We start from the raw sequence: 24,319 nt of genomic DNA, 5'->3' as shown, positions 1-24,319 counted from the left end.
CATGGAAATTGGTGTTATGAATAGCAAGGAAGGTTGTAGATCAGAAGGAAACTTAGGCAGAGCAGTGGCAGATAGAATTTAATCCTGAGAAGTGCGAGGTGATGCATTTTGAGAAGTTATGTAGGGGTAGAATGTATATAGTAAATAGCAGGATGCTAAGGAATGGGAGACTTTGGAGTTCAAGTTCATGGTTCCATGAAAGTGGCAATGTGGGTAGATTGGGCAGTGAAGAAAATCTATAGCATGCGTGCCTTCAACGATTGGAGCATAAGAAAATAAAAGTTGTTATGTTGCAAGTTGCAAGTTGCAAAACACTGGTTAGACTGCACTGCTGTGTGGTTCTGGTCACCACACTACAGGAAGGATGAGGTGGTGGAGAGGATGCAGAGCAGATTCAGCAGGCTGCTGCCTGGATTAGAGGACATTGGGAGTTATGGGGCAAGATTGGATAGATGAGGCTTGTTTTCCCTGGAACAAAGGAGGTTGAGGGACGATCTGATGGAGGTATATAAAATTATTAGAGGCACAGAGTAGATAGAATCTTTTTCCCATAGCAGGGGTATCAAAAACAAGAGGACATAGGTTTAAGGTGAGAGGAAGGAGTTCTAAAGGTGATTTGAGAGGAAAGTTTTTGTTTACACAGAGTGGTTGATATCTGGAACGTTGCCAGAGGAGGTAGTGGAATCAGATACAGTTACTACATCTGAGAGACATTTAAGCAGGCAATTGAATTGGCAAGGCAAATAAAGAATCGGATCTAATGCAGGCAAATGGGGTAAGTGTAGATGGGCATAAAGGTTGGCATGGACGTGGTGGCCCAAAGGAGCTGTTTCTGTGCTGCAAAACGCTCTGACTCTGTAACCCTGTTACTCCCACTGAGGATGTATGCCGGGTGGAATGTTGGAACACCAACCCCTCACCACCACTTTGTACCACCACCCTGCTAACAAACCCAACCGATCTGCCCCTTTCCAACACTTGGGACAATTGAGAAATTATATTAGTGAGTCATATATTCCTGGAAGCTTCATCCTCCACTCTCCTGTCAATGGTCACCTGACATGCATCCTCTTCACAAGGTCTGTTTGAAAGCTGAGTGAATGCTTTTAGGCTGCTTGCCAAAAAAAAACTGCTTCCCCATGGTCAGTACTTTTATAACATAAACAAAAATGTACAAAGAAAATAGAAACACAGATATTCCAGTGTGTTTGAGATCAATCTTGATTTCCTGGTGACTCCAGGCCAATCCTGGATAGCAAAGGTCTCCAAGGGCAGGAGCATGTTTAGATATACCTCCTGAATGAAATGAATGCTCAGGATTTTTTATCTGGCACAGATGTTGGTTGTAGAGAGACAAAATTAACAGTTATTCATATTGAAACAAGGCCTAATGGTTCGTTTCCCATTGCCTTGCTCTAGCCTGCAACTGCAGTGGAAGATCGGAACAATGTACCTTTAGTGCGGATCTATATCGTAGGACAGGACATGGAGGGCTGTGCCTGAACTGCAGGGATCATACAGCCGGGCAGCATTGTGAGAAGTGTGAAGAGAACTTCTATAGGAAGCATGATGCTGAACCCTGTCAACCCTGCAACTGCAGCCTCATGGGTGAGTGATAGGTGCCCAGTGTACATGGGTGTGTTTCTATGTATATACCAGTTGGTAAAAATGCGTAAATGCATGGGTCATTGTGCAATTATATGTTTAAATATACACAAGTATTGACATATTTATATAAAACATGTGGGTACGAGGGCACAGAGTATCTCAGTGCTGGGGACCGGGGCGTGTGGAGCGTCCTGGCGCTGGGGACTGGGGGTTGTGGAGCGTCCCAGCGCTGGGGATGTGGGGGGGTGTGTAGCATCCCAGTGCTTGGGACCAGGGGGTGTGGAGCGTCCTGGCGCTTGGGACCGGGGGGTGTGGAGTGTCCCGGCACTGGGGCTGGGGGAGGATGGGGTAGGGAGTGGTGTGGAGCGTCCCGGCGCTGGGGATGTGCGGGGTGTGGACTGTCCCAGTGAAGGTTGCCCTCCATTGTAGAATTCACCCAGTTTTTCTCCTGTGTAATGCAGAGGTGCATTCCGAGAGATTAAGCATCATGCCTGACATCAGTGTACAAGATGCCCCGTGGTTTAAAGGATTCTCTCCTTGTATCAACAGGGTCACTGAGTTTGCAGTGTGACCAGAACGGAGACTGCACTTGCAAAGCATCTGTCATGGGAAAAAAATGTGACCAGTGCCAGCTGGGCTATCACTCGCTCTCGGAGGGAGGATGCAGGTAATGAGGTTGTGGGATGGTTTGGGAGGGACATGGTGTGATCTTGGAATCGGGTATCCCTGAACCACAATGTTCAGCCCTTTGTGCCAGTGCTGGCCTTTAGTCCCAGCTCTTCTTCACTGTGACTCCGTTCCTCCCACATCCCTCACTCTCAAATTATTCTAGTCCCAAGCAGTACCTTGAATATTCCTGCGCAATCTGTTTGCATTGTATTTTGAGACAGTAAATTCCAGATTTTAACAACTTGTTGTGTTTCACATTCCATATTTTTTTGTCAAATTACTTTATATTGTGCTCCCTAATTACCAACTCTTCTGCCAGTTTCACCTTATTTAAGCTGTAAGAACTCTCCATAACCCTGAATGCCTTACTTAAATCTCTGGCAAAACTTCCCTGCCGTAAAAGCACCCTCAGCTTCTCTAAATACCTTGTGTATCTTTCAGAGTGTACCACCCAGAATTGACTTCAGAACTCCGGTTGAGGCCTGAGGAGTGCTTCAGATAAGTTTAGCATAACCTCCTTGCCTTTGTACTTTATGCCTCTGTTAATAAAGTCAAGGATCCCAGATGCTGAGCAGGTGTAGATCACAGCATTCCATTATGCTTAAAATTGGGTCTGAGCCCAATTAATCCCTCAGTAAAGAGCAGAAAAATCCTTAACTGATTTCTAATCACAGGCTTGATATCCAGTGCAGCCATATGTAACTCTGGGTTCAAGGCTCAGAATAAATGTATTCTGACGTGGCTGCGGATTGTCACTGGCTGTTCTTGGCCAATGGGTTAGTACTTTTGTTGGACCCTTAGAGTCCTTTGCCAGTCTGGGCATTCCAACTCGTGTCCTTTCCACGCGCTGTCGGTTTGCATTTCTGTAATCCACCTTGTCCACCAACCCAGTCCATTGACGTCGACATTCTTCTCATTTACAACTCCTTTCATGGCATTTGCCCTGTCTTCACTCAGACTACAGACAATTGGCTAAGAGGGTGAAGGGAAACCTCCTCCAGTCTTGCATTGCAATCTTTACACTTTCTGCTCCCACCATTAATGGTTCAGCATACAGATTTTGATCCATTCCCTTCTACAACTCCTGTTACCAATTGTTCAGCCTTTAGTCATCATTATTTCTGCTGTAACACAGCCTCCTACCATCAGTTGTGCAGTCTGAAGCCTATACCCCAGCCCTTTGTCCCCAGCATCTCACTGCCATCAAGGGTACAGCATAAAGCCATTTCCCATTGCCCTTTGGTTCCAGTGCTTCAGCCTATAGCCATTTCTCACTCCTGCCACTGTCAGTGATACAGCTGACAGTTAACACTCCCCCTGCTTTCTGTGGTGTAACCTGAAACCACCATACCCCTTCCCATCACACTGGGGGTACAACCTTCACCCCTCCTCCATCTCCTCTATCCCCACCCTTTCCCTTTGCAGATTTGAGGCCATTGGTGTTCTAGCCTGTGAGTTGTACTGTCCCATCCTGCATTTAGTGGTGTTTTGTTTTAGTTCCAGGATGATGTTAGGGTAATGTTGCTTTGTTGGATATTTTGGATAGGTCAGATATTTTGGAGGAGAGAACAATTACCCCCTGCTGTGGTGTCTGTAATAATAATCCATGTGCTGATAGGCTCTGAGAACCTTGTAAAAATTTGCTTTTTTTCAGACAACACACAAAGTGCTGGAGGAACTCAGCAGGTCAGGCAGCATCCATGGAGGGAAATAAACAGTCGACGTTTGATGATCCATGTGTCCTGATGAAGGGTCTCGACCTGAAACTTCAACTGTATATTTTCCTCCATAGATGCTGCCTGACCTGCTGAGTTCCTCCAGCACTTTGTGTGTGTCTGTGTGTGTTGCTCCAGATTCCAGCATCTGCACAATCTCTGTCTCCTTTCAGACAATGTGCGTGTCGCCCTGAAGGCAGTGTCGGTGACTGCCATCCAATCAATGGAGACTGTACCTGCAAACAGAATGTGGAGGGAGCCCTGTGCCACAGGTCAGTCAGGCTATCATAAAGCAAAAAACCTTTTAAAAAGGTCATTCCATTTAATGATTATGGTGTTTTTTGTTTTGTTGAACTGTGTTCATTCTGTTAGAAAACATTTAGAGAATTTTGTTTTATATTTATACTTGGTGTTGGTGGATTTCATGTGAGGATTCGTTGCCCCCCCCATGGAATTTGGGGAGGTGTTAAATATCTGCTGAAAGTCTCGTCGAGTCCTTTCAACACCAGTTATATCCACTCCAAGACTAATTTATTATTTCATTTGTTGCCATTGGTTTTGAGTCAGAGTATCTCATTTATATTATGTTTTTAAAATGTACAGTCCATACAATGAGCTCCATACTGTGTTCTTGGACAGTCTCTAGAAACTGAAGGTGACTTGTTTCCATTCCAGTTCTGTGGAAAGTGAGGTGGCTGATGATGTCATTGTGGGACCTACAGATACTGCCTTGGGTGGGGCAGGAGCGGGAAGGTGGACAGTGAATGTTGTTACTCATTCTGCCACTTAGCTTGGACTTCCATGTGGTCCACTGCATGGATTCGAGGCTCCTAGTGCTTTTCTGAATGTCCCTTCTCCATTGTGAACAGTCGTAGACCAGGGATTCCCAGGAGTCAGTAGGAATGCTTTTCAAGGAAGCTTCGAGAATGTCCTTGAATTTCTTCCTCCGTCCACTGGATAATTTAGTGCCATGACAGAGCTTGGATTAGTGTGTCTGTTTTGGGACATCTGGTGCTTGGCTCTTGAATGATATGGCTTGCCCACTGGAGTCAGTTGATTGATGCTGGAGATGCTGGCTCGGGAGGGGATGCTGACATTGGTTTGCTTATCCTATCAGTGGATCTCTCCAGTGTTTTGCGATGCCTGCTGTAGGTAGTCCAAGTCTTAGACAGGGAGGCAGTGATTACTGATGACCAATGGACTAGGAAGGGGAAGTTGGGAGAACACATACCAGTCCTCATTGAGCGGTCATTGGTGGAACGGGTGAGCTTCAAGTTCCTGGGTGTCAACATCTCGGAGGATCTCTCCCGGGCCCAACACAATGATGCAATCACAAAGAAGGCACATCAACGGCTCTACTTTGTTAGGAGTTTGAGATTTGGTATGTCATCAAAGACTCTTACAAATTTCTATACATGTACAGTGAAGAGCATCCTGACTGATGGCATCACAGCCTGCTGCAGAAGCTCCAATGCACAGGTTTGCAAGAGGCTGCAGAGGGTTGTAGACTCAGCCAGCTTCATCACAGACACAACCCTCCCCACTACAGAGGACATCTTCAAGAGGCTGTGCCTCAAGAAGGCAGCATCCATCACAAAGGACCTTCACCATCTGGGACATGCCCTCTTCTCGTTACTACCATCGGGGAGGAGGTACAGGAGCCTGAAGACCCAGACTCAACAATTCAGAAATAGCTTCTTCCCCTCCACCACCAGATTCCTGAATGGTCTGTGAACCCATGAACACTACCTCGTTATTCCTTTTTTTGCACTTTATTTATTTTTGAATTTATGGTAACTTTGTCTCTGCGCTGTACTGTACAAATTTCACATCATATAAATCAGTGATAATAATTCTGATTCTGACTATGAACTCTGTGCTGAGTTTGAGATCCTGATTTTTGTACACTCTATTCCTCCTACAGCCAAAAGCTGTGCTGGTGTACAAATCAATCTACAAAGAGTTGGGAAACTGTTCACTCTAAATTGCCTCCACTCCAGAGCCAAGGTCATTGAGCTGTTGTATTCAGACGATGCTTGTTTACATGTGTGTTCAAAGTTGTTATCTACATGCTCACTGAAGCATATGAGAGACTGGGACTTGCACTTAACATCCACAAAACAAACATCATTGACCAACGTACTCTGGCCTCTGACAATTGAGGTCGAAGGTGAGACTGGGAAATGTGGAGCCCTCCCCTATCCAGGAATCACTTTCACCTTCACTCCATGCATAGCACAGAGTTAAACCCACTTTCAACCTAAACCAAGTGTGGCAGTAGATGCCAACAGCTGACATTGATGTTAGAACTTGGGTTTTGTGTGTTGCTGGAAGCACAACACAACAATGGTGTTGGTGTTGATGGCCACTGCTTTGTTTTCCTGCAATGTCAGTACCTGTTGGGTTTTAATGATCACTTTTATCTTAAATTATTATGGTTTTCTTACCACCACGGTGAGTGGTGACTCTTTATGTGGGTCTTCTGGGGAAATTTTACTTTGAGATGGTTTGGCGTAGAATCTAATGATTTTTGATAAATCGTAATGATTTTGTTTTGCTTTGTTCAGTTGTAAGTCGGGAACTTTCAACCTCCAACCTCACAACCCTCACGGCTGCATCAATTGCTTCTGCTACGGACACTCAGCAGCTTGTACCTCAGCCTTGGAGTTCAGTGAGCACCGAGTGGTGTCAACCTTCAGCCAAGGTATCTTTTATGTTCCACCTACGGCCTATGTTCCCTAACAAGATGACAGTTGTGGCTCAGTTAGTAGCACTCTGCTCTCTGACCTTGGTTTAGCATCATGTCCAAAAGTGTCGTGTTTCTTCAGTGCTGGAAGCATTAGCAGGGCACTGTAAATAAGCCTTCACTGTGAGACTTGAATTTGACCTTTTCACCCAGAGGCCAGGGGCTATCAATAGTCAGTTCACTCCTGTAGGATTTGACCGTCACTTGGAGTTGCATTGAAATATGAAGATCAAGTAACTGCTGATACTGGAAATCGGAAAAAAAAAGAGAAAATAGTGGAAGCACTCAGTAAGTTGGGCAGCATCTGTGAAAAGAAAAACCAAGTTAACATTTAACATAGAAGACCCTTAGCATTTGAGTTCTGATGAAATGTTAACCCTGTTTCTCTTTCTACACATGTTGCCTGACCTGCTGAGTGTTTATAGCATTTTCTGTTTTTATTTCACATTCAAATATGTTTAATTAGTGTCAAGTTTCCAAACTGTCTCTCATAAAGTCAAAGTCAAGTGCACACAGGCCCAGATAGGATGTTTAATTGTGTTTCCATATTTTGGTAGATGCGGATGAATGGAAAGTACAGAAATCAGGTGGCAGGGAATCTCGGCTGGTTTGGGAGAAGAATCGGATCAGTTTGTTTCCAGAGAATGGGAAATGGGAATATTTCATTGCACCAGGTAAGAACTCTAAGAATCATGTGAAGACAATCAAATTCTGAATTTTCACTGCTCACTATATGTTCTGCAGCTAGTGGATCACCTACTGCTGTTGTACTCATTGATAGCCAGCAGTGAATCTCACTTGCAATATACTGTCCCTTTATGAGCAAGACCTGGGATTGGAGACAACTTGCTGCAGCACAGGGACATTAATCTTTAGAGTAATGGCTCTTTGGAAATCCCCTTAGAGTGGGAACCCGGGCCACATAATCCAGCAGCAAATAATTATTTTCACTTTTTTTATTTCTGTATTGAAGATTTCTTGTGCGGTAAATTTTCTTGCAGTTTCATGAAGGTGATATTTTGAGCCAACACAACAAGTTGCATTTGTATAACACTTTTTAAACCAACGGGATGTTCCATGGTACTTCAGAGGAGTGCAGTAAGATTCAAGGTTGAAACTGAGCCATGTAAGATGGTATGAGGGGGCAGCACAGTGGTGCAGCAAACAGAGCTGCCTCTCAGCTTCGGTGACCCAGCTTCAGCACCAAGTTCCTCGTGCTGCCAGTGTGGAGTTTGTATATTCCCTGTGTGACTGTGTGGGTTTCCTCCATGTGTCCTGGTTTCCTCCCACATTCCAAAGACGTACGGGTTGGTAGGTTAATTGGCTGCTGTAAATTGCCCCTAGTGTGTAGGTGAATGGTAGAATCTGGGGGGAATATTGGCGAAAATTATTGGTATTGGTTTATTATTGTCACTTGTACTGAGGTACAGTGAAAAGCTTGTCTTACAAACCGATCGTACAGGTCAATTCATTACACAGTGCAGTTACATTGAATTAGTACAGAGTGCATTGAAGTAGCACAGGTAAAAACCATAACAGTACAGAGTAAAGTGTCACAGCTACAGAGAAAGTGCAGTGCAATAAGGTGCAAGGTCACAGCAAGATAGATCGTGAGGTCACAGTCCATCTCATTGCATAAGGGAACCGTTCAATAGTCTTATCACAGTGGGGTAGAAGCTGTCCTTAAGTCTGATAAAATGGGATTAGTGTAGCATTGGTGTAAATAGTTGCTTCATGTCAGTGCAAACTCAGCAGGTTAAAGGGCTTGTTTCTGTGTTATTTGACTCTATTGGGATGAATGGCCATAAGCTGATTGAAGAAGAACATCTTTGGAGAGGAGTGAAGTAAAGGAGGAGGGGATCCTGAAACTCAATGACATCTGGTAGCTTAATGCACAGCTGCTGACTTTGGAGCAATGACGTAGGGGATGCACAAAAGGCCAGAATTGGAGAAATGCAGGGTTAGAGGGGGTTGCAGGGAGAGTAAGGGTGAGGTTAATGCAGCATTTGAGAACAGAGAATTGTAGCAGACTTCGCATGTGTAACACTGAGATATGATAAGTATGTTTATCACAATCTGTTCACTGTGTTTATTATGCCTCAAAATATTTATGATATACATTATAAGGTCATCTCCACACCATGAGTATGAAATATCTTTAACATACTCACCAATGAACTGTATCACTTTCACAGGGACAGTTATAGATTACATAACCCACATTTGTCAGAACTTAAAGGTGTGACTGGATTTGAAGTGGATGTTAAAGATCCCTTCATATGATTCTGAAGAGAACTTTGACAATGAAGTTCTTCCCAAAATTCTCTTCCCTATAACCCTGACTCCAGGAAACCTGTGCCAAGTATCCTGATCCCTTGTCAGGCCATAGTTGTGGTGCTGGAAACTAATCAAAGGTACCTGATGAACTGAGCCTGGCTGAGTTGCACCAATTATCTGTGGGTTTGCTGCAAAGGGCCGTTCCGGGGGAAGGGCAGTTCAGAGAAAAGGGCTTCCTGTGGATTGGGGTCCAACACTGTGCTACCCTTGACTGAAGGCTCATTAATCCACATCACTGACCTGAATGATCCCCTCTCATTTCAGAAAAGTTCCAGGGTAACCAGCTCCTCAGCTATGGGCAGAATCTCACCTTCATTCTTGACTTGGAAAGTGAGGAAATGCAGTCCTTCAGCCTGATTCTGGAAGGTTCTGGAAGCCATACATCAGTCAGTATTTCTCCACATGTGCAGAAAGAGGGATTCGCCCGGCGGTGGGAAGTCACCTTCATGTGAGTCACTGGTCAACCTGTTGAATAGTTTGACTTCCCAATCAGCTGCCCTGCAATTTGTTGTGGGGAGAAAATTAATTTGATGATCCTTGGGTCTATTGGAATACTTAGCTGGCATTGGAATTTTGTCAAATGATTTGCTACGAGTTTATTTTGTGGCAGAATAGGGCAATTCTGCTGATATCTTTTACGGAATTATAGAATGAAACAGCCTAGTTGAGACCATTCAGTCCATCTTACCTGCAGCATTCTTTTGAAAAGCTATCCAATTCAAGTCATAGCCCTTGTTCTTTCCCCTCTGCTTCAAAACTTTCCTTTCAAGTATTTATTTACTTTCCCTTTTGAAAGCTACTGTTAAATCTTCTTCCTTCATCCTATAAGGCATTGCATCTTAGCTCTTAACAACTCAGTATGATTTTAAAATATCTCAGCTCTTCCTTGTTCCTTTACCAGTTACTGATTACTAAGCCCCTTGCCATTGAAAATACTTTCTCCTCTTATAAAACCACACATTATTTTGAACACCTCTAAGAATGCTCCTCGTAACCACCTCTTGTCCACGGTGAACAACCCCAGATTCCCCAAGTGTCTTCTTTCTCCTTCTCGTACTAAGCACTCGCCTTCAGCAACCCTTCAGCAACGTGGGAAGGCTTAAGGTCACTTGACCTCACCTCACTATCTTCCCTACCAACCCCACCCGTGTGTCATCTTCCCATCTCTTAGACACAGAGGGACACGCAACTGTAGTTTCTTTGGACTTTGGTTTCCTGTTCAGTCTACCCTGGAAATACTTGGTGACACAATTTTGTCAACACCATCCCTGTAAGATTAGCAATGGCCTGGATCAAGGTGGTTTACTGAAGTGTGGATAGTAATGGGATGGTCAAGATAGATTTAGAATATTACTTCAAGATAAATTCAGAAAGTAGGACAAGAGGATACTAGGCCAAACCAGGAAGGATTTTCACACTGTGCCTCCAAAACATGGAGAGAACTCCAGAGTGGAGCTGAGATGAAAGCCCTGGATCACTCGGATGATTTTGGATCTCCCTGCATGGATGGCCTGCAAGGCTGTTCTGGACAATGAACGTTAAGGCATTATATAAATGTTTCTGTGCTTCTTTCCTTGTAGACTCCATGAGGCAGAGGACAGCATCCACACACCAACCTTGTCCAGTTTCCAGTTCCAACAGATGCTCTCCAATCTCACTGCTGTGAAATTTGGCTGTTCGGGGGCTGCTTCCTGTAAGTGACCTTCCCCTGGCCCAGTCTGTATGATGATGTCCTTTCCAACCTGTTTCCATGTGTGTTTTTATGTTGATGTGTCTGTCTGTACATGAATGGACATGTCTTTGCATCTGTATCTGTCTGTCAGCCAAAGGATTTCGTCAGCTTAAAAAGGGCAATGTATAATTGTTGGCAAGAGTGACTCTGGGAAATCTTTCTCACATTTGGCTGCTTAAGAAATTTGTCTCCATTTTGCATCTACCACATGATGAAATCCAAGTCACAATTTGAACCAACAGGCCCTTTCTCAGTATGCGCTGGGGTCAAGCAACAATGCGTTATCTTTCTAGATCTTTTCCACTTCACGCATCCAACAGACTTCCTGCTAGAGGGCAGCTGATTGTTGGAGGAATAGGAAATTGTTCAATCTCTGTTCCCTCCACTCCACAGCCAAGGTCACTCCAATCTCGGTCATCAAGTTGCAGTACACATTTGATGCTTGTATCTTGAGCTCCAAGTCCTCCTCAACTCACTTCCTGAACCATTTGTGAGAATTGGCCTTACAGTAAACACCTTTAAAATAAAGACCATCCTAACCCCTTTGCACAGTACTGCACCAACAACAAAGCCTCTTGATGTGATCCGGAAAGTGTGTATGAATCAAGTGTATGTATGCATATCTAGAGGTGTGCAACTTTAATAGATATTTGTGGGCAGTAATTACAGAAAAAATTTGCAGATGCTGAAAATCAAAGTAAAACAAAAATGCTGGAAGCACTCAGCAGGAAAGGCAGCATCCGTGGAGAGAGAACTGTCCTTGTTTCAGGTCAGATGAAACGTTGATCTGAAACATCAATTCTGTTTCTCTCTCCACCGATCCTGCCTGACTTGCTGAATGCTTCCAGCATTTTCTATTTCTCTTGGGGCAGTGTCAAAGAGGATGGAGCTGGAAATGATCTTGCATGCTCACCCTGAGCCCTTGACTGTGAGGTGGGCTGTGCGTGCACCAGCTGGAGCCTACACCCCTGGTGCACAACTAAGTCCAAAAGACCAAGTAATTTTAGTGAATTTTTGAAGTCTCGGGTGAATCTTGGACAGTTGCTTGGTGTGCATGGTAATTCAGATCCAGGCAAGATTCCTTATCCTTCTGTCTTCTTGTGCTACACCCGAGTACCTCTGCTTCACCCCTGTGTTTTCTGCTCTCTGCTACAGTTCACCTGAGAGACGTTACCCTGGTTACAGCTCAGGCTGGTCTCTTGCCTCGTGCTGCCTGGGTGGAGGAGTGCGTGTGTCCTGAAGGCTACATCGGACAGTTCTGCGAGTCCTGTGCCCCCGATTATAAGCGAGAAATCCCCTTTGGTGGGCCAATAATTCCCTGCGTCCCGTGCACCTGCAACCACCATGGAACCTGCGATCCTGAATCGGGTCTGTATTTCACGGCTACGTATCCAGTCATTCACAGTCTCTCTCCTGCCCTTTGTCTCATAGAATTACCAAAATATAACTCAAGGAAATCACAGCCCTTCATATTATTGATATTACTGATCCAACCTGTTACTGTTACATTGTACTTTATGGTAATTTTCTTGAGGCAATGGGATTGAACAGGGCAGTGGTGGAATTTCCTTTTGTTTTGGATTTGACCTTAAAACAAGAACCCTGCAGAAAGTTGTGAAAGATCCCATAACAGCTATTTCAAGAACAGAGGAGTTCTCCCAGAACCAGGGCCAAACTTTATCCATCAGCTAACAAGATATATGGTCATTGGTTTACTATGCTCAATTATATTGTTGCCCCACTTTGTGACAGTGGCTATATCTCAGATAAATACTTCATCAGTTAGGTCATGCTGAAGTCATAAAAGACGTTAAGTGAAGCTCCTCTTTCCTTCCCACCTAACACTGTGACTGATAGCTTCAGTAATCTTACATGGAAATGCTGTCACATAGAGAACATGGAGTTCAAATCTTCTTTTCTGATTCCAAGACTAACTTGCAGAACCAGTCATCTTTCTTTCTTTTTTATTCCATTCAAACCCTTCCTGAATTGTGGACACTTTTGCCTAGAAATTCACCCCAATCGATAATGCTGAATGTGTTATATGGTCATGTTGATGACTTCAGTGGAATGGTTTTGGAGGCAGAGACTGCATAGTGCATTCAGTGCTCCGGGTTGGAAAATAAGTTCTAGGCATTTGTCTTCAACTTTATCTGCTCCAGTACATCCAGACCTCGGTCTCAATAATTAATATTATACTTCAAGCATCATGATCAATAAACTCTAAGAGTAGTTTTATAGGACTTAGACAATTGAAGCAATATCCATAATGGTATTTAGCCTGTTTACCTGTACATTCCAAACTAGAAATGTGCCTTCCACCTTTTTGGTTTAGATATCAAAAGAGATATCATGGTTCATGCCTGAAATAGATTTAAGGTCCTTGCATTTTCAAATTGAGTGCCTAAACCTTTGTTTCATGCTCCCTCTACTAATTTGCTTTTCCCTGCGTGTCACCCATATTTGGGTCCACATGCAAAGTGAAAAAGAGTCTTACGTGGTTGTTGTACATTGCCACCACAAATGCCTGAATGTGTATCTGCAGGAGTGCAGCAATGTTGCACTCAGTATCAAGTGCAAGGGCAGCTGGAGTACAATGTGGAAAAAATGTGAGGTTATTCATTTTGGAATGGAAAACAAATGCTGAGTATTTTAAAATGGTGAGAGATTAGGAAATGTTGATATTCACAGGAACTGTGTGTCCAATAAAAGCTAACATGCAGGTGCTGTAGCATTTAGAAAGGTAAATAGTATTTGCTGTGTATTGCCAGAGGATTTGAGTACAAGAATAAAGTTGCCTTACCACCATTATATAGGGCTTTGTGAAACTACATCTGGGGTATTTTGTACATTTCTGGTCTCCTTATCCAAAGGATACATTTGCTACAGAGGAAGTGTAGCAAAGATTAACCAGACTGCTCCCCAGGATGGTAGGTCTGTCATATGGCTAGGCTTCAATTGATTTGGAAGAATGAGCTGATCTCACCCAAATGTACAAAAATTCTGAGAGAACTTGAAGGATAAATGTGGGGAAGATGGTTTTGTGAGAAGTCTGGAACTGGTGATCACAGTCTCACAATAAGAGATGAGAAAAAAAAGTTCTTCACCTCAGAGGGTGGTGTATGTTTGGAATTCTGTACACAAGAGTGCTAAGGAGACCCAGTTATTGATTACATTCAAAACAGAAATGCGTAGGTTTCTGGAAATATTGAAGGAGTCAAGGAATATGAAAATAGGTCGGGAAAAGGTGTTGATCTTGCTGAATTGGGTAGCAGCCTTGATCCTATTTCTTCCACATTATCGTAGAGAGAGAGATACAGCAGGAAAACAGGCCCTTCAGCCCACACTGACCATCATTTACACTAATCCTAAATTAATCTTGCTTTTTATTTTTTAAATTGAAGTAGGTTTCACCCTTGTGTCTATTCTCTCACCTCTTGGCACACCCCCATATAACAGCTCTGTCCTTCAAGTGTCGTCCTTCCTACTGATCTGGAGAAAATACCTTTGTGGTAAGGGAAGAGAGGCAGGGGAAGGGATAGTGCATGCTCTTTTGGAAAGGAAAAGAAACATCAGTGAGCTCAGTGCAGTATGCCATGTTCTGTGATATATCTGAGAGGTGCAGGGGGCTCACAGTCCCATAAACCCATTTTCTCTGCTGTCTGTGCTGGGGTTGCCACTATTATTTGCTTCATCTGTCTGTCTTCCCTTGATCAAAGCTTCAATACTGGCCTGCACTTCATTACAGTCTCAGAAATCTCCCCCCATCTTGGCTACCCTGGGGCTACTTCGTATTCAGTGCATGGAAACACTTATCTGCTTCTACTGAAATCACATTTTTAAGTTGTTTATTTTTTGCCAAATGCAAATTTAAAATGAGTGCCTTTAATTACTGACCTCTACAACAGTCTTTCATCTTACAACAGTGAATGAGTCTTGCTCATGAAAAGTTTTTTGCCGGAGAACTTGGGCTCTGGGAGAGTTCAGCTAAGCATCAGACTGGAGGTTCTTGATGACTATGAGAGAAGTACAGTATATTTGGAAAAATGTGTGTGTTGGTGGGGGAAGGATTTTTCTTTGGAAAACCATTTGAGTTTTCAGGAAGTTGCTCCTAACAGTTGTGTGATGGTGTTGTGGGTTACTTCTGCCGTCTTTTAGTGCCACCAGGTGTCATTTCTGTGCCTTGCTGAGACCTTTAGAAGTTAATTGCTCTGCAGGAGATCATCAGGTCAATAAGAGGTAATTGCTCAGATTGAAGGTTAATTCATGTAAGGGAGTTCTTTGGGTCAGTTAGAGGTTATTTGCTCTTTTTCCTTGCTCTGAAGTCTGGTTAAATCGTATTTTACCTGTGACAAATTGTGACACGTGCTATGCAATGGGCCTGGTGCTATCTATATGTCATTTATCAGTAAATATTTAATACTATTAGGAACTGGTGTTTCCTCAAAGGTTTTGCTCACCAGACCCTTGTTCCTCCTGATGTCCTGAACTTGGGTGTGGATTGTATCTCCCTTGTTCTTCTTCCCGCTGAGCTGGATGTCTTCTGATTTGTAGGTATTTGCCAGTGTTTGCACAACACCAATGGATCCTCCTGTGAGCAGTGTGCGAAATGGTTACTATGGAAACCCATTTCGGGGCAGGTACAATGACTGCAAACCTTGCCCGTGTCCTGATCAGTCCAACTGTGCCATGATAGAAGAGACAAAAGAAGTGGTCTGTATAAGCTGCCCCAAGGGACAAACAGGTGAAGAGTTGCCCCACCGCTTGACTCCAGCAGATTGCATTGTTCTGTGCCTGCCCCCCACCACTTTTAATTATCCAGTGAGTGCTCAGTGATACACAACAGCATGCTTCATGGAGCCCTCACCTGCAGGGGTCACACTGAATAATGTCTACCTAGTTGGACAGTGGAAAAGGAATAATTGATGCCAAGTGCATTGTAGCTTAGCTGAGGAGAACTGTATCCAGAATTCCTATTCACAGATCTTCATCCCCAGCAGTAGAAATGTGTTTGGGTTAGCATTCTTCAAATTGGCATGTGGGCTTCCACAGTCAAATAATCTAATTGCTCAGTGCCATTCAGACTCGAGTAATTGCCAAGTAGATGTGTGCTCAGTCCTTATGGTTGTCGTGAAATAATACTTCAGTAGATGGGGGGAGAGCACAGCTGGGGGCAGTGGTAAAGTATTTCTGATAATGGACCAGCAGCTTGGAGGTTATGGATTCAAAACTTCCCAACCCATCAGACATTATTCAACGTGACCCCTGTGGGTCAGTTGTGAAATCAGAAAAAAATGAGATATGATTCTATTACACCTGATTCTATAAGGTATGGAATTCCAACACTAGTCCTGGCCAGGGCTATGTGGGGGTCTGGCCTTAGATGCTTAGATTTTCTTCCTTTAGGCAGTCGCTTGGGCTCTCGAGGATGACTTGTTTCCACTCTTTGTTTGGTTTAATGCATACTCTAATTTTACTTCCAAGAGTTGGTGTCCAGAACACTAAACTTTAATTCCTGGAAAACTGTAGAGATTAACCCGAAAGGTTGCTGTTCTAAGTAGCGGTAAACTCACACATTTCATAGAAAAACTTGTTGGGAAATGGTTAAGTGTAAGGATAGTTTAATTCTGTCTGTCCCATGGTGATTTTGTTTTGCGATTGATTTTTCTAATCTCACCTCTCTCTCTCTCCCCCCCAAACCAGGGAATCGTTGTGAAATTTGTGATGATGGCTTCTTTGGTGATCCGTTGGGGCAAAATCAGTTTGTCCGCCCCTGTAGGCTGTGCTATTGTAATGGGAATGCTGACCTCAACGCCGTGGGCAACTGTGATCACCTGACAGGGGAGTGTCTGAAGTGTTTGTTCCACACGGTTGGCCATTACTGTGACAGGTGTGAGGATGGTTTCTATGGGAACGCTCTGGACCCCAACCCATCCAACAAGTGCCAACGTGAGTGAGAGATTTACACAAGGAATTAGAGAGTTCTGCAAGCACAGGAGTGAGTCATAAAAGCTGAAAGGTGTTGGATGGGTCTTATGGAGTGACATCAGTAGGTGCATGTTACCAGTATGAATATCGCAAATTATTATTCCAATCCCTAATAATGTGGGCCTTACTAACAGGTATGCTACTTTCGTTAATCCTTTAGCCAATATTTCATGTTGCAGGTAGATGCAACATGAAGAAATAGGCAAGAAAATGATAGTAATTTACAGCACAGAAAGAGGTCATTTGGCCCATTATGTTCAGGTGAGTCATTTGGTCCTTGCCTGCTCTCCAGTTCTTTAAAAATATGTCTGATCTATCTCAGCTCCACTTTCCCGTCTGATCTTTGTATCCCTCAATTCTCTTATTGTGTAAAATCTTTTGATCTCAGTCATGATTATACTCCATTCAACATCCATAGCCCTCTGGATCAGGGAATACCAACATTCACAACCCTCTGAAGAAATTCCTCTTCTTTACAGTCCCAATTAGCCAACACCTTGCCCTGACACTCTACTGCCCTGACACTCTACTGAGGAAGCATTTCTAAGATTTATGTTTCAGTGAAATCTCATTCTCTGTAACTCAAGAGAATAAGAGAATAAGGTGGGAAATGTTGGATCACACCAGATATTGTTGGAGATAAACCCTGGCTTAAACCTATTCAATCCTTGGTGATTTCCCAGTGAAGTCCCCTTCTAGCTTTGTAACCTCCTCCAACCTTGCATTCCCTCAAATATCTGCATTCCTTCAATTCTGATCTCTTGCACAAACCTGAATTTCATCAATGTTGTTATTCCGTATTTCCTTGCAATATAGAAGGTGGCCATTTCAGCCCATCGAGTCTATGCCAGCACACAGAGAAATCTCATGCCCCCACCTATCCTCCCTATATTCCCATCAACTCAGCCAGAGTTCATGCCCCCACCTATCCTCCCTATATTCCCATCAACTCAGCCAGAGTCCATCATTCACCTATACACTAGGGATTAACCTGGCAACTTGTACGTCTTCGGGAAGAAGCTGGAGAGCCCAGGGGAAATCCAGGGAGAGTGTGCAAACTCCATAAGGCAAGGATCAAACCTGTGTCACTGGAGCTGTGAGGCAGAAGCTTGTCTGGCTGTGCTACTGTGCCACCCATTGGTGACCTTGACTTCAGCTGTCAGAATCAATGTCTGGAATCCCTCCCTAAACCTCTCTCTCTCCTCCTCCAACAATAATTTTAAATCTTTGCTGTTTGACCAAGCTTTAGTCACCTGATCCTGCTGCCAAATGGGTCAGTAGCCAGAGGGCACAGATTCAAGTTAATCAGCATAAGTGCCACAGATGAGGATTTTTAAAAAAAATTGTGAAGTATAATCCTGAATGCAACTGTCCTAAAAGGTGCTGAAAGCAGGTTCAATAGTTTCTTTCAAACAGGAACTGGATATCCAGAGGATAAAATTGCAAAGGCATGGGGAGGGAGCAGGGAAATGGGAAATTGAAAAGTTCTTTCAACGAGCACGCAAGGACACAATAGGTTGAATGTTTCCTTCTGTGCTGTAAGGTTCTGTGATTAACATTACAATGCATGCTGATATTCAGTGTGTTTAGGACAGTTTTGGCAATCATTATATAGAAAAGATGTTTCCACATGTCAAGAAGCTGTTACGTACAAGATAGTCACTAATATATATAATAGGGCATTTGGGGGTAACCTATTCACCCTGAGGGTGGTGAGTCTGTGGAACTCTCTGCTGTTGAGACTGAGGTTACAGGTAGGATTTGTTGATCAGGTGAGATGAAGAGTACTGGGAGCAGCACTGTCCCATTACTACCATTTCCATTTGACTTTTTCGGTTTACTAGTGTTTATAATGGACTTGACTTCAGCCTTGTCTTGTTTTCTCTGTAGCATGTAACTGCAATCCAGTTGGTTCAGCTCACGAACTTCAGACCTGCAATGCCGTAAGTGGCCAATGTGAATGCCTACCCAATGTAACTGGCCGAGATTGCAAGCCGATGTGAGCTGGGCTACTATAACCTGCAGCCTGGCGTGGGCTGCCTCAGGTAACCTATTGGGAGGACTGTTAGTGGAATGCCAGTCAATCCACTACAAAAATCTGAAAGACCTGAAAGTATCCTCATGAATTGTTGGAGGATGAAAGAGCTTGATCAGAGTGGTTTAGTAGTTCCAGTCATGGGAAAATAATGCTTTGGCCCATGGGGACCCCAAGAAGAGGGAACCTCTGGGTTAGAGAGCCTGACACAGAAGACAAGTCAACGGGGGCCAGATAATTGGAGGTGGGAGAGAAGAATGGACACCGGGGCAGGGGTTCAGGGGAGGGTGTTCAGACTGGTCTATGGGAGTGTGGGTTAAAGGGGATTCTTTGAACACTTTCATTGTTCAATAGTCCAACTGACATGTCTGGACCAAGCTAGCAGTGTGCAGATCGGGCATCCAGTTGGCCCTGTGGGCCAGGACAGTGGTGGATTATGTGAGTTGTTTGATGCTGCCTAACATCTGTCTCTGAGTGTCACTGATGTTGTTCCAGATGTGGCTGCCACCCTGTGGGATCGCGGAACAGTTTCTGCCAGCCTGAGACTGGACAGTGCAGCTGTCGACCTGGCGTCGAGGGGAGATTGTGTGACAAATGCAGGCGGGGATACTTTGACCTCTCTGAGAAAGGTTGTCGAGGTACGAGTGCGATGTCTTTCTCTTCAGCCTATGATGTTGATAACTTAATATTTGCCTTTCCTTGACTCCTGTGGTGAAGTGGCCAGTCCTTTGTCACTGCACAAGGAAGAGTTTCACACGATTTGACAGTGCAGTGCATCACACTTGGAACCACATCCAGCAAGATTCACTGGGTCGTGTTTGGGACTGAGGAATCCGGGCTGATTACTGGCAGGACTCAGAGGCAGCTCAGAAGTCTCTACACCTCAGTCTGGGCAGAGAACAGCAAATTCCCAATGCCCAGTGCATGAACTTGGCCAGGACTGGGAAAAGCTGATTGGCGGTGATTTTTACTCCGACAATGGAGAGGGAAGGGAGAGCTATATTTCAGCTGGATGACCTTTCATCAGATCATTAACCCATGTCTCTCTCGTCCACTGGGGGCTGTCCAGCCTGCTGGGTATTATTTCATAATTTTAGTAAATGTGCCATTTTTGGTTTCTGTTCCAGTAATTTGTATGGTGATCGATGAGAGGAAGAGGGTGTGGGGGTGTGACGGTCTCTAGGGGACGGAGTATGGAAATCAGAAGCCTCTCTTTCCCTGCAGGGGCAGACAGTGATTAAATGGTGAGGCTCACCTGGAAACCTTGCTCCAGCTAAGTTGCTCCTTTTGTTTCCTGCTCTGCAGCCTGTGACTGCTCTCCGCTGGGTTTCCTCGGCAATGCAGTGCAGGGATAATGGCTCCTGTGTCTGTAAGAAGGGTTTCACTGGATGGAAGTGTGAGCAATGTCAGGAGAATTATTTCTATCAGCCCCTCCTCCTTTCACTGCCAGCAATGCCCTGTCTGCTACGGCCTGGTCCAGCATGGAGGTAAGGAACTTCCAATCCAGTGGAGCTGTAGTTAGTAGCAAACACGCAGCACCCCAGGAAACAGCTGCAGCTGGGCAATGGCTTTGGCTCAAGGGGGGCTTTGGCTCAAGGAGGCCTGGGCCAGTCTTGTGACACTCCCAGTGGTCAGCAGGAGACAAGCAGAGTGATGTTACTCAGCTGTTCCACTGCTGAGGATTCCATGGATGAGTTACTCTCTGTTGACTATTCCAACAGTGTCACAGCCAAAATTCTTATCATTTACCTACTATAAACTTCAGTTCCATGAGCTGCCCACATCCTGACTGGCACCATCCCCAGTTATTCCTACCTCCCCAAAAGATTTATTCACTGACCTGTGTTGGCCTCCTGTCTGGCAACACCTTAACCCTTAAAAATGCTCCTGACACTTTGTAACTCCCTCCTGGCCTCATTCCCTCCCTCTCTGTCACTTGGCAGCACTCTGTGTTCTGCCCTCTCACAGTGGTGGGGGGGGGGGGGGGGGGGAGGTGGAGGTAGGGAGGGAGGGTGTGGAGATTGGATGGGTTTGGAAGGTGGCAGAGTGGAGTGGGCTGGGGGTTTGGAGATGCCAGTGATGTGGCTGGGATGGAAGAGGTGGGTCATCCCAGTCAAGTCACTTGGCAGAAGGCAGGACTGCAGTCCAGAGAGGGAGAGAGATCCTGCATCTAAATGGCCAGAGGGATTGAGCCTTCACTGCAGGATGAAGTGCTGGTGACAGTCTCTGGTTTGCTCTGAAACGACGTGGCCAAAGCAGGAGTTTACTCTGTGGATGTTGGTGAGAAGCCTGACTTTGTTTTTAGTGGGAGAGCCACAGGGCTCTTTGCCCAAGATCCTTGCACTCACACTCCATCCTTCTCCAGGTGACGAGGCTGCAGCAGCGGATGAACAAGCTGCAGGAGGAACTGGACAAATTCAGCAGCCATCCTGAGCAGTTCTATCAGCTTTACACCAACCACCTGCAGTTAGCTCTCAAAGACATGGAGATCCAGTCGGAGGGTGAGTAAGGGCTAGGACTAGTGAAAAGGGTGATCAGCCCAGGGCAATAAGGTACAATAAGTCATCCACGTTTCAACATTCACTCCCCATACCACCAGTGCACTGTAGCTGCGGTTCTTCACCTAGCTTACTTCAACACCGTCCTGACTTGGAAATATTTTGCTGGTCCTTCATCATCCCTGGGTCTAACTCCTGGACAGCACTGTGGGAACACCTTCATCAGAAGAATGAGAGGTTCAAGAAGATGGCGGCCACCACCTTCGAGGGCTAGTAGGGATCAGCAATAAATGCTGCTCCTGCTGGTGATGCCCATGTCCTGTAAATGAATAATTCATAAGAAGCTAAGTTATTTGAACAGCAAGGAAGAGTTCAAAAGTTTGATTTTTAAAAAGTCTGCAAGGGAATTGTATTTATGCAGTACCTTTAACCATCTAGGGAAGTCTCCAAGCACTTGACAACTGATGAAGTATTGCAGTCACTGTTGAAGTGCACAAAATGAGATGGTCAATGTACACACAGCAAACTCCACAAACATTAACATAACAACCAGGTAATCCATTGGCAATTGATTGGGGATAATACTGCCTACGACATGGGGCACCTCTCCTTGGTCATCTTCAAAATATGCCAAGAATCTTTTACCACCACTTGAGAAGGTGGCGTTACTTTAAAGCCCAATCCCAGTAATCTGAAAGATGGCAAGAGTGTCAAGTCCCTGGAGTGGGGTTAAGCCATGACCCCAGAGATAAGCAACCCACTGAGCCCAGCTAATCCCTGATGGATATTGCTCCAATTAGTTATCGAGATGTTAAAGTTTCCAGTGAAAGTGAATTGCAGTTGATCATATCTGCCAGAGCTGGATGGTTAGCACATAACAAGCTGTGAGTAAGTGTTGTGTTCATTGATCACTGCTGTGGTTCAAGAGCACAGTCAGGCATCACCACCAAGAGGACCTCTAGTTCCAGCCTTTGACACACCCCTGACCTTCAAGGTCTCTGCCTGTGCCTTCAGCTACTTGGATCTTTAGTACTGGAATTCCTTCACTAAAACCTCTGCCTCTCTTTTTGTTCACCCGACTCATTATGTGCATCAGTGTTAAAAACTATATCTGATTTAAGCTGCCATTAAAGTGTTTGGACAATTTGATAAGGTGCTGTACAAGTGCAAGAGTTGATGGGGTCTGGAAGTGCAGGTGAGGAAGGCTGCCTAGGCTGTTTGTTGCTGAGGCTGTTGTGTTTTTTTTCCGCAGGTCTGCAGAAGCTCTTCGTGCAGCAAGTGGGAGAGGTGGAGATTCTCTCTGCACACAATTGGCCTGAAACTAACCAACATCAGTCGGGCCTTGGACTGTGAGAGGAACGAGGATAAACACTGCCACCTGGTGTCTGACAGCCAGCTCCTCATCAGCACCAGCCGCAGGGAGCTACAAGCAGCCAAAGAAGCCCTGGACAACATGGTACTGCTGAGTGACTGGCCTGGAGTCTGGCCGAGTTTCTTCCCTTTAGGTTGTCCCACCACCTTTTTCTCTTCCTAAAGCTGCACTGTGATTTTCTGTTACTTTGTTAAAGGGTCTTAAACCGAGTGGATTTTATTTTCCCTCTCCAAGCTTACCAATTCAGACCCACAGGCACAAGTGGGCTCAGCTCAAGTGGCTGATGTCTTGTCAGTCTGGATATTCAGCTCTAGGAGGTATCACAACTGACCACAATCCTCTCCAATATCTGAGTGTGAGCTCACATTCATGCACACCCATGCTCACACAAATCTTCGAGCACATTGGTCAGCGAGCAGCCAGAGGCCACTTGCCTGCTGCGTACCTTCCTTTCCACAGTTCTATCCTGCAACACCCACCCTGACTATTTTAGTTAACCTGGCACTGACCAGAGACCAGAGGCAATTAATATTTCCCCCATCCTTCATTGAGTCAATGTATCTTGTGCTGCTTCATTATTTAAATATCCGGTATAGATTCTGGTACTTCTAATATGATTCGGCCTTGAAGAGTCCAGACTGGCAAGTTCACAGGCCTCTGCTCTGTGCACTGGAAGATGGGAGAGGAGGACACTTGCCATGTTGTGACTGGATGACAGTGCCAGTTTTAAATCTGCCCCTCCAGTATTGTCATCAGCATCTTTGGAACTGATGTGGTAGACACATCTTGGCAGAATAGTGATAATATTTGTTACTGATTAAGCAGGTACCCATGCTGATTCGTGGCTTTCCTGGCGATGAATCCCAGAATTGGACCAGGGTGGTTCAGGAGTCCCGCACTCTTGCAGAAAGGCAAGTTCTGACTATAAGCTCAGCTTGAGTTCTTGCTTCCTGTCTGTCTTTACAGGTGACCCCGGCATTACAGCAGTTCAAATAATGGAAATTTGCCCTTGTGCAATTCGCATCACCATGAAGAAATCTTAGATATGGAGTAAAAATTCACTCTCATAGAACTTTGTGTGGGGGGTAAAAAAAAACACCAAATAAATAAAGACAGATTTTATATTTTTTTTGTCACGTGCAGATGATGTGGCTTTGTGTTATGGAAAATTATGCGATATGGATGGTTTTCTAGTAATGCCCCCCCCATTATGCAGAGGTCACCTGTATTAAACTCTTTGTTACTCATGTACTAATTATGACACGGGAAGGACCATTTGTCCTCACTCCAAAGCAATCCCATCAGTACAATTTCCCTTATCTAATTCCCTTATAGCCCTGCCACACTCTCACTCACATGCCCATGGACTTCCCTTCCAATTATTTTGTCACTTATCTATACTAAGGGGCAATTTACAGTGGCCCATTAACCTACCAGCTTGTCTTTGGGCTGTGAGTGGAAGCCAGAGCACCCTGCAGAAGCCACATGATCACCGGGAGAACATGGACAAACGTCTGAAGTCGAAATTGAACTCTGAACTCTGGTCCTGGAGCAGTGAGGGAGCAGCGCTAACTGCTGCACCACTGTGCTGTCCTGGCCAGTAACATGCTCTGTTTGAA

General features: G+C 44.8%; 1 protein-coding gene across 1 annotated transcript in view; it reads left to right on the top strand.

Annotated features, from left to right (window-relative positions):
• The window catches only part of LOC127582293 (laminin subunit gamma-3-like), an 84,574-nt gene that overhangs the window by 48,036 nt on the left and 12,219 nt on the right, over positions 1-24,319 (top strand). Inside the window, 21 exon segments of the mRNA XM_052037470.1 lie at positions 1,420-1,608; positions 2,158-2,275; positions 4,166-4,264; positions 6,560-6,696; positions 7,296-7,412; positions 9,340-9,523; positions 10,656-10,768; positions 11,963-12,175; positions 15,362-15,417; positions 15,419-15,551; positions 16,511-16,756; positions 18,686-18,786; positions 18,788-18,840; positions 19,326-19,468; positions 20,136-20,158; positions 20,160-20,252; positions 20,254-20,304; positions 21,196-21,331; positions 22,450-22,481; positions 22,581-22,784; positions 23,523-23,611. Of these exon segments, the coding sequence (XP_051893430.1) occupies positions 1,420-1,608; positions 2,158-2,275; positions 4,166-4,264; positions 6,560-6,696; positions 7,296-7,412; positions 9,340-9,523; positions 10,656-10,768; positions 11,963-12,175; positions 15,362-15,417; positions 15,419-15,551; positions 16,511-16,756; positions 18,686-18,786; positions 18,788-18,840; positions 19,326-19,468; positions 20,136-20,158; positions 20,160-20,252; positions 20,254-20,304; positions 21,196-21,331; positions 22,450-22,481; positions 22,581-22,784; positions 23,523-23,611 (2,530 nt within the window).

Source organism: Pristis pectinata, chromosome 23 (assembly GCF_009764475.1).
Source record: "Pristis pectinata isolate sPriPec2 chromosome 23, sPriPec2.1.pri, whole genome shotgun sequence".
Classification (NCBI taxonomy): Eukaryota; Metazoa; Chordata; class Chondrichthyes; order Rhinopristiformes; family Pristidae; genus Pristis; species Pristis pectinata.
This window is presented reverse-complemented; position numbering and strand designations above follow the sequence as displayed.